This window comes from Penaeus chinensis, chromosome 20, assembly GCF_019202785.1.
Source record: "Penaeus chinensis breed Huanghai No. 1 chromosome 20, ASM1920278v2, whole genome shotgun sequence".
Classification (NCBI taxonomy): domain Eukaryota; kingdom Metazoa; phylum Arthropoda; class Malacostraca; order Decapoda; family Penaeidae; genus Penaeus; species Penaeus chinensis.
The window spans coordinates 3,448,359-3,458,358 of record NC_061838.1 but is presented as its reverse complement, the minus strand read 5'-3'; the positions used below and the strand labels follow the sequence as shown (position 1 = coordinate 3,458,358).

Here is a 10,000-nt window from a genome sequence, read left to right as displayed (position 1 = left end):
AAAAGGATTCTAAATCCCTATTACAAGACTAGATGGAGCACCTACCAATGCTGTACCATCCATCCGTGAGTTCCAGAATAGTTTCTGAAGCAGCATATGGACTGCGAGGTCTTGTCTCTGTCACGCCATCTCCTTCATGAGTGGTCTCGGGAGTCTTCTGCCAAACCCAAAACAAAGATTAGAGAAATCAGGATAGCTCATCCATTCAAATATAAGATTTTATATCAAGCAGATATACATCATTATGCAGTCTTGTTAAGATAAGATTATATATATTAAATATATATATATATATATATATATATATATATATATATATATATATATATATATATATGCATTATATATATATATATATACATATACATATATACATACACATATATAAGGAAGGAAGGAGAGAGAGAGAGAGAGAGAGAGAGAGAGAGAGAGAGAGAGAGAGAGAGAGAGAGAGAGAGAGAGAGAGAGAGAGAGAGAGAGAGAGAGAGAGAGAGAGGAGAGAGAGGGAGAGAGAGGGAGAGAGAGGGAGAGAGAGGGAGAGAGAGGGAGAGAGAGGGAGAGAGAGGGAGAGAGGGAGAGAGGGAGAGAGGGTGAGAGGGAAAGAGGGAAAGAGGGAAAGAGGGAAAGAGGGAAAGAGGGAAAGAGGGAAAGAGGGAAAGAGGGAAAGAGGGAAAGAGGGAAAGAGGGAAAGAGGGAAAGAGGGAAAGAGGGAAAGAGTGAGGGAGGGAGGAAGAGGGGGCAGGAGGTAGGGAGGAGGGAGGAGGGAGGGAGGGAGGGAGGAGGGAGGGAGGGAGGGAGGGAGGGAGGAGGGAGGGAGGGAGGGAGGGAGGGAGGGAGGGAGGGAGGGAGGGAGAGAGAGTCAAAAAGTAGGAAAAAAATATAAGTTTTTACTGGCCATCATCCTTTCTATCTTTTCTTTTCAAAAACCGTTCTCACCTTAACATGTGCTACACAAAGGATCATGGTCTTCTGAGGGACATCGTCATGTTCCATTATCTTTCTTAGGATAGGGCGCTCAGCACGGTCAATCTCACGGTCGTACCTGTACTTGAGTCTTGCCATAACATTTTCTGGTGTCAAGGTACTGTTTAGATGTGGACACAAATATGGGAGAGAAATAAAGAAAGAAGTCAGTTATATTCAGAGGGTTATCAAAAGATGGCATAGTTTCATATACTTTCATATATAAAATTTGTTTCCCTTCAATTACTGAGTAATTTTAATCAGACAAACAGGTATGTTTCAATCTGTTTATATCTTTGTAAACTACAGTAAAACACTAACATACAAGCCTGATGAGTATAGTTCCAGAAACTCATGTATTTATCTGCTATCTTAATCTTGAAATCAATTAGTGGTCTATGTGTTTAGACTAGTTCTGTTATGATCAATTATATTGTTAATAGAACAAGAAAACCATTCATTTTATATACATATATACATACATACTATATATATATATATATATATATATATATATATATAAATATATATATTTATTTATTTATTTTATTTTTTTTTTTATTATTTTTTTTTTATTCACAAAACACCTCATTTGACTCTTGTAGGAAGTACAAGTTGACTGGATTGCAAGACATTTTTGTGTACATACCTATGGGGTAGCCTTCTCTCCAGCGCTGCCAGCTTCCACACAATCCAGCGGTAATGGTTAATGACCCAGGAGGGTGGCACGAGGCCTGGGTGAACACCTGGAGCTGCCAAAAATCCTTGCTCAATTTCCTTAACTCCTATAAATCCGTCTGAGCTTGGAACCAAGGTGCAGCCATCTTCACAGGTCACAGTTTCACATCTGGCAGAAAATTACCTCTCTTTATGAGGACTTTATGCCAAGCACGTTATTTTCAAATAACTAGCTTATTCTTTTGAAGAAAAAATACAAATAAAAAGACAATTTTGAATAGTGAACAGCTGTATGATGATAATTTAGATATATTTCTATTACTGTTTAAGTCATCTCCTAAAACCCAGTAAAGAAAGTAAGAAAGAAAGAGAGAGAGAAAAAAAAAAAGAGGTTCATATATTGCCATTTTTCCAAAGTTATGAAAAGACAGAAAAAGAAAGAAGGAAAAAATACTGTGGATAGGAATCTGACTTTACAGATAACACATAAGATATTCACCTTCGGTCCTTTACAGGAAATCGAAACATCCTTGCATTACTGGCATTTATGCTGGCTACCTCACATGAAACATTTCTGTTGACCTGTGTGAGAATATATCTTTGATTCTTGCTCATTCAAGCATCATGGTGAAGAAATTACAAATATCTAGTTGATAGAAGTAAACATAAAACAGCACTCCAGCACCAACAAGATAAGATAATTACTAAGATAATAATTATTTTTTTTTTTTAAACACTTTTCCTCTCTATGTTCTAAAATTACTGATTGTAAAAAGAATTTTCAGGCTCATAGTTACTGTCAGTGACCTTATGTGATTTATACAAGATCAAGATATATATCTGATAGAATACATCTAATCAATAGTATAAATATGAATATCACCACCCTTAAATCTTGCTTTAGGAATCTGAAAGACACACATGTATCCCCCAGTCTATAAATTCAAAAGCCATGACCAGCCAATGTTCATTTTCAAATCCCTAGACTTCATCTAGAGTCCCTGCCTGCCAAATCATCACAGGAGGAACAAAGAGTTCTAACTCTGTATTTTTTTTTTAGCATAACCATGACATTATTCAAGGTGTTGTTGTCATTGTGGTTATTTTATTCATTATCATTTATTATTTTTTTAATACAAAAATCTGAAACTTTTTGCAGGTCAAAACCCTTTGTTCTCTTACCCTTACCTTTAAAGAGCCTAAGGACTGCATCTTGATCCTAGAATGCTTCTTGTCACTCCGAAACCTGTGAAGGACACCCTGGATGGGAGTCACAGGGCGCTTCTCTTTATACTGAGCCACCTTTCTCTGCTTCAGCCGTGCCATCTCCCTGCCTGACTCTACTACCTCATCAGCAGCTGTCAGCAGTATAGAAATGCATTATGCTCCTGACTGTCCAAGCACTACAGAAACAGTTATATTTTCTTATATCAGTCCACTGAATTCCTATAATGATGTCATTCATGTATATTTGCATATAGTGAAAAAATTAATATCACGTCAGTCAACACATTACTAAAGTATCCTTTGAAACTAAATCAACTTGATATAAACAACCTTACCATATGTTTCTGCATCCTCCATTTGACTGCAAGGCATTTGAGGTACTCTGAATTTCTTGCCAGAAGGCCCATCATACCCTGAAGCTTCTCTCGACCTCTTCCTATTAAAACTCTCCAATGAATCTTTCCCTTCCCTCAAATCATCCTCCAAGAAAGCTTCTGTGATAGCACATATCTCCTGGGTGTCTGTTAAAGCTGTGATTTTCCCCAGTGTCTGCAGACTGTCTTGTGCTTTTGTGTGACTCTCTGGTGGAAGGGGATGGGGACTGGGTGCCAGGAGAGTGGGCTGTGACTGAGACTTTGCAGCTGGACTGAGGTGCATTTCATGGGAGGTTTTGGCTGACTGTGAGTGACCTCTCCTTCCTAGCTTCGAGATGCTCTTCCTTGGGATTCCATTGGTGTTTCTTGAATTTCCAAGGGACAGCCTCTTGTTTGAAGGTCTCGCAATCTGTTTATCTGGGTCCAGTTCAGCCAGCCCCAATTCAGAAAATTTCCGTTTCCCACATTTAATAGGCACCCCTCTATCCAGTGCTGCCAATCTTGTTGTGGTCTTTTGTGAGCCTAAGATTGGGGATGGTGTCGTTCTTTTTCATTGTTACCTGCACAGTGTTGCTCTTTAACTGGAAAATCTATTGTTTCTTCTATGTGTTCATCTTCATGTTCTCTAAGCTTTTCCTTCTTTGATGCATTTTCTCCATCCATATTTAATATTCCCAAGTTTCTAAGGTTATTTTCATTATATTCCAAATTCTTTTCACATTCTATAATATCATTTTCATCCATAAACATTTTGCTCACCCTTTCCAAAGTTTCTTTTTTAACTTCTACACATTTCCCTCTGCCAGTAACAAAGCCACGATGAGAATTAAAGTTTTGATTTAAGTTATAGGCTTTTTCCTCACCAGCTAATTTCTCCTCCAAATCGAGGACACTATTTGTGTTCCCCACTTCATAGCCTCCATTAACTTCCAAATTCCTTCCTCCAACATCTGCAAAATCTTTGGACTTGCATTCTGGCTGCAGAACTTCAGCTCTTGTACCATGTGATTTCTCATCCTCAGGAATATCAATATCTTCAAAAATATTCCTATTCCTTGCTAATGACTCTTTGCTAACCTCAACAGGCTTACCCTGACCTGTGCAAAAGCCCAGAAAATTATTAGGTGATGGAGCAATGGCTTCCTTATTTGAATGCAAGGATTTTTCCCTCTCCTTGGTCTGAGTCTCAGAAACTTCACTCGATACCATACTTTGTAAGGTGTTCCCAAACTTTGGATCTGGCAAATCACCTGAGGTGGTGTCATCTTCCTCCCACAGCTTCCTTGCTCTCAGAAGGGCTGCATTGCTGATCCTCACCTTTGTACCTCGTGCTGTGGAAAAACCTCCAAACTGTTGTAGATGCTCAAAATCCCTGGATTTGGTAGGACCTTTGACTTGTGCACAGGATAGTTTGTCACCACTACATTTACCATCAACATCTGCTAACTCTTCTGTTAGTTTTTTAGTTTCATCCATTTGCTTGTGTGATATAAGCACAGCAGAAGAACTACTTGTCTTAGATTCTTGATAATTTTCTCTATTCATTATATCTCTGGCCTCATCCTTTAGTGCAGGTGTGTTACTTCTCTGATTCTGGATTGTTCTTCCTTCTTTTTCTTCTCTCAATACCTGTCTGGTACTATCAACACTACCACTCAAGTTATTGTAGTGCAGTTTGGCTTCTTCACTACTTTCCTCCAAAAGGCCCTGTGCTTTTTTCAAGGCCTTCTCACTAACTGTAAGTGCTTTTCCAGCAGCTGTAGCAAACCCTGGCATTGCATTTCCTATTTGCAGATTTTTTGGGAACTTAATATTCGAATCAAAAATAGTCTCCTTACCTTTAAAACCAAATTCAGTATCATCCATAACACTTAAGGTCTGAACCTGTTGGTCTTCCAGTTTCATTTCTTCTGCCCAAAGCCTTTTCACCTTGTTAAGAGCTTCAGGATTAACCACAATATTTGTACCTCTTGCAGTTTTAAAGCCAATATTGGTATCCTGTACTAATTTTGCATTTGAAGTTGATTCCTTTGATACCTTTTCTAAACAAGCTAGTTGATCTGCCTTGTGATGAAACAAATTCTCAGACACTGGAGATGATGCTTCCGTCTGATGAGACTGTAGGTTAAGATTACCTGACACACTATTGCAGCCATTGAAAAGGCAGCAATAGTTGGCATCTCCTGAAGAGTCTTCACATTTTGCATCTGTCCCCATAATATATTCAGAGCTTTCAAAGTTGCTAGACACGGACTTCTTATTATGTCTAAGAACTGTTTTCACTCCTGTATTCTTAGAAACACTGTTGGGATAGGCTTCTATGTCTTCTTTATTAGTTACTTTATCTTTCACATATTCATCTTCTAGTGTATCTTCAAGTAGTTTCTTAGCATGCTGAAGTGCTTTATCACTGACTTTCACCGATTTTCCTAGGCCAGTTGAAAATCCACAAAAGCCTTTGGTTCCTTTACCAGCATCTTCACTATCCCCTTTCAGGGAGCGATCATCAGCCAAATCTTTTCCTGACCTATGATCAGTTTCTGTTTTTGCATTAGGAACACAAAAATTCCAGTCTATTTCTGCAAAATCAATATCGTTAAAACTATCATCCATGGCTTCACTTGCTTCCGATTTTAGACTCTGACTTAAGGGCAGCTCAAACTTCTCTGCTTTAAAAGTGACTGTACCTCCTGAATGCTCCATCATTTCTTTTTTTGATTTCAAATCCTCTGTGGTACCACCTGTAATCCTATGTCGGTTTGAAGGTCATCTGATTTTGGCTGAGTGGCTTCAGATCTTTCATCCTTACTCGTTCTATTCACCTTCGCAAAATCTATTGCCTTTCCCTCCTCCCTTGAAGGGGAAATTGCAGTTTCTTCAGGAAGCTTCCCTGAGACTATCTTTGCTTTTTCTGAATCTTGTTTCACTGGCTCTTCCTGGCTTCCTTTTTCCATCTGAGCTCTGCATTTTGTCTCACTGGTTTTCAGGGCTTTCTCTATTCCCAGACGGTCATCCTTCTCAAGCGTGGCAAGGGATACAAAGTTCTGCTGTCTGTTTGCTATGTCATGGATGTCCTTTGGTATTTTTGCTACCCTAGATTCCTGTGGCACATGCTCTGTTGTAATGTCAGCCATATCTGTCTCTACAACTGTACTCTGGGCATCATCCAGACACTCTTGATACTTCATATTGAGTTTCTCATACCCTGCTTCTGACTTTCTTGGGTACAAAAACTTGCCAGAATGCCTCTTATTCTTGTGGATAGAGAGCTTTTTCAGGACAGCCTTTGAATCTGGGGTGGAAGTGTAACCTTCTATTACTGGTCCTTCATCTTTTTTATATAGTTCCTTCATCACTTTGTTTTCCTTTTTGAATAATGGCACTGAGAGAGTTTTAGGAGGCTCTTTTGTCATTGGACTAGTCTTCTCTTCTACTAAAGTTGAATGATCACAAATATTTTTCTCTGGCATGGTAGTTTCACATGCTACTGATAAAGTTTCCTTTTCATAAACTGTACATTCATAGTTCATTTGTTCTACATATGATTCCTCTTCAATTCTTTTATTACACAAGGATTCTCGATCCTCTGTTAGACTTTCCAGCTCCCTAGCATCATGCATGTTATTCTCTCCAGTACTTCTCCCTTTTATAGGGGAACAGATCAGGTCAAAGGGACTTTTACTCTGATTTTCCTCACTGCATCCCTGAAATCTGTCTTGCATTATGCTTCCCTCACCTGAATTAGAAGTACCAATGTGGTTCCTTTGCAAATTTTGCCCTGACTCCCTCACTTTCCTCACCTCTGCACTGGTAGGACTTATAGAAATGATGGATGGATTCTTGCAAAGCTGAGTGCCTTTGCCTGGTTTCAGATTATTCCCAAGCTTATGACATTCTAACGATTCCTCAGGGGAAGAGGGAAGTGAAAAATCTGTTCCATGATGCAAAATCTGACCAGGTCCTTTAGTCTTTTGTTCGAGCCCACTGTCTTTATCAGAATTAATGGTGTTTTGAGCTAACACTGACCCTTTTAGTTGATTTGTGCCATCAATCTGCATTTGCTTTCCCTCTTCACTGTTGTTCCCTTTATCATAAACTCTGAAGCTCTGAGTGTCATCAACTAAGGGGAAAAAATTGTTTTCAGGCATTTGTTTCTGCTGGTTAAGAACAGCCCTGTTGTTGAAGGTAGGGATGGGAGAATAACACTTTATAATCCCCAAGTTGGGGCTTCCATCTGTGTGAGTGCTGGTGCCTGGAGTCCGGGGGCTAAAAAGGCTGCGTACCATTACCTGAAATAATTCAAAAAGGTTTCCCAAGTGTTTATAATAATAATGTGTGTGGGTGTGTGTAAGTGTTTGTGAGTTTGAGTGTAAGAGTGTGTGTGTGTGTGTGTGTGTGTGTGTGTGTGTGTGTGTGTGTGTGTGTGTGTGTGTGTGTGTGTGTGTGTGTGTGTGTGTGTGTGTATTTATATATAGAAATATGTATGTATGTACAGGAATATATATGTATATATGTATATATATATATATATATATATATATATATATATATATATATATATATATATACACATATATACATATATATTCCTGTACATACATACATATTTCTATATATAAATACATACATACACACACACACACACACACACACACACACACACACACACACACACACACACACACACACACACACACACACACACACACACACACACATATAGATATATAAATCCAAATCATATCACTTTGCAAAAATATCAACATCTCAATAGACCCAAAGCTTAATCAACAAATATGCTATAGACCAAGATGATTTAAAAGAGGAAGAGGGCAGGGCTGAGTCATGAACATCGTAAGATCTGGCTAGCCTGAATCCTGATGAGGTAGATTCTATGGGCTCGCATACTTGGAAAAGGATCATGGTACATTTAGTTCCATGAACAGACAACAAAGATGCTAAAAGGAACAGCTGCAACCTTCCACACACCGCTCAAAACAACAGAACAGATAAAGGCATTTTTCCCTATCTCACCTTTTGCCTAAGTCCTTGCTTGGGGTGTAAGGTGAGGCGCTCCAGTGTAGTGGGAGTCTGTCCGCTGGCATCTGTGGTGAGAGGCGTGGCCAATGCGCTTGTCCACGATGATAGAGAGTCGTCAAGGTTGGCACCCAAACTCGCAGCTAATTTCACAGATGTATTGGTTTTGCTGGAACACAGGGATGTTATAAGTTCATTTACACTACATATATGAAGGAGTATTTAGTAATTAAATCAGATAAATCCACGGACCAGGGACAAAAAAAAATGAAAAAGACAAAACAAAGAAAAAGGCAAAACCGGTCTGAAGAATGGGAATCTAACCACTAAAACTCGCAATCTTACCTGACAAGAGGAGAGAATAAATCAAGTCCCAATGCGTACGGGTTGAAGGGCGGAGATACACGAGAGGTCTCTGGTGTTCCATCATCCTTTGCTGAAGAAAGTCAAAAGAAGAGACAAAAGAGAACATGAAAATCTGTTTAACTTCAGACACATAATACACAACTCTATAAAATTCACTTCTGAATTATAATCTTCATAGAAAATAATGTTAGGTATGATCAATCTGAATGCCAATTCTAATGGGAAAAATGGTCAAATATGTTTTAGTAACCACCTGTATAAAACCCAGGTTTCTCCTTCAGAAAAATCATTTTATAAACTATCTATATATAATAACCTCCTGCTTGATGTAACCAGTATAGCTGTATAAGTCTATATACAGCAATCTCATTTCCAATGGTTGAGCTTCAGTGACCATGCGCTAGTGAACCTACTTTGCTTGCCTATTGTTAAACAAGAGATTTGCTACTAGGGTAGCTCAAGGTAAATTAAATGTAATACTGTCTGGCCTTTGACACAATTCCACTGCCCACGGTTAGCTGAGTTTATTAGTTGTCTTTCAGTCAGCTAGTACTAGTACTACCTATCTATCCCTATTACTTTCATTAAAAAAAAAAAAATAATAATGATAATAAAAAAAAAGTAATAAATAAATAAATAAATAATTTAAATAAAATTAAAATGAACAGTTGTAGAGCCATCTATGTGCAGACATTTCACAAAATAATATTACAATGAACACTACATTTTCCTGGCAGCATGGGAATAAATCCAAAATAGTTGCTAACCTGTCCATAAAGATCACCTGCTTATAAAAACACCTTTTCTTGTTTCCCTTATACACATGTTTAACTATATGAATAAATCAAAAGAATCTATTCTGTTTACTCACAGTGTGACAGCACAAGTGTAGGAGTGATGAAACTTGAATCAAGCAACGCGGAAAAGGGTGACTTTATCAGCTTTTCTGGAGTGCGTGGGGTTGAGCACTTGCTGTTCCTTGTTGAAGCTCTCCCTGAGGATCCCTCCCGAAGACCTGATTCAAAGTAATCGCCTGCGGGCATTCCAGGTGACCCACCATGACCTTTTTGTTCCTTCTGTGCTCTCTTCTTTAATAAGGCTTGTTCTTGAAGGTGCTGCAGCCAATTCTCTTTTGCATCTCCCAGGTCTGGAGAACAGAGGGAGCTTGTAAAAATGCAAAAGCATATACAAATACACATACACATGCACATGCACATGCATACACAAACACATATTTCTTCTCTCATTAATATTGAAATGAATATAATAAAGCTTCCCATTTGATGTGTAATTCCTCCATAAAATGTTGCAAATGATCAAACCAATGACAAATAAACCTATACGTTGTCTTGCAA

General features: G+C 38.5%; 2 protein-coding genes across 3 annotated transcripts in view; both read right to left on the bottom strand.

The window, feature by feature from the left end:
• The window catches only part of LOC125035790 (breast cancer type 2 susceptibility protein homolog), a 20,789-nt gene extending 14,844 nt beyond the window's left edge, over positions 1-5,945 (bottom strand). Inside the window, exons 1-7 of the mRNA XM_047628004.1 lie at positions 3,803-5,945; positions 3,204-3,764; positions 2,830-2,999; positions 2,141-2,223; positions 1,613-1,810; positions 937-1,084; positions 46-157 (exon numbers count right to left, since the gene is read on the bottom strand). Of these exons, the coding sequence (XP_047483960.1) occupies positions 46-157; positions 937-1,084; positions 1,613-1,810; positions 2,141-2,223; positions 2,830-2,999; positions 3,204-3,764; positions 3,803-5,945 (3,415 nt within the window). The remainder of the gene's footprint in view (positions 1-45; positions 158-936; positions 1,085-1,612; positions 1,811-2,140; positions 2,224-2,829; positions 3,000-3,203; positions 3,765-3,802) is intronic.
• A 17-nt stretch (positions 5,946-5,962) lies between these two features.
• The window catches only part of LOC125036153, a 6,365-nt gene continuing 2,327 nt past the window's right edge, over positions 5,963-10,000 (bottom strand). For both annotated transcript variants that reach the window (XM_047628573.1, XM_047628574.1), the window contains 4 exons: positions 9,517-9,792; positions 8,625-8,715; positions 8,277-8,448; positions 5,963-7,531 (listed from right to left, as the gene is read on the bottom strand). In XM_047628573.1, coding sequence (XP_047484529.1) covers positions 5,963-7,531; positions 8,277-8,448; positions 8,625-8,715; positions 9,517-9,792 — 2,108 coding nt within the window. The remainder of the gene's footprint in view (positions 7,532-8,276; positions 8,449-8,624; positions 8,716-9,516; positions 9,793-10,000) is intronic.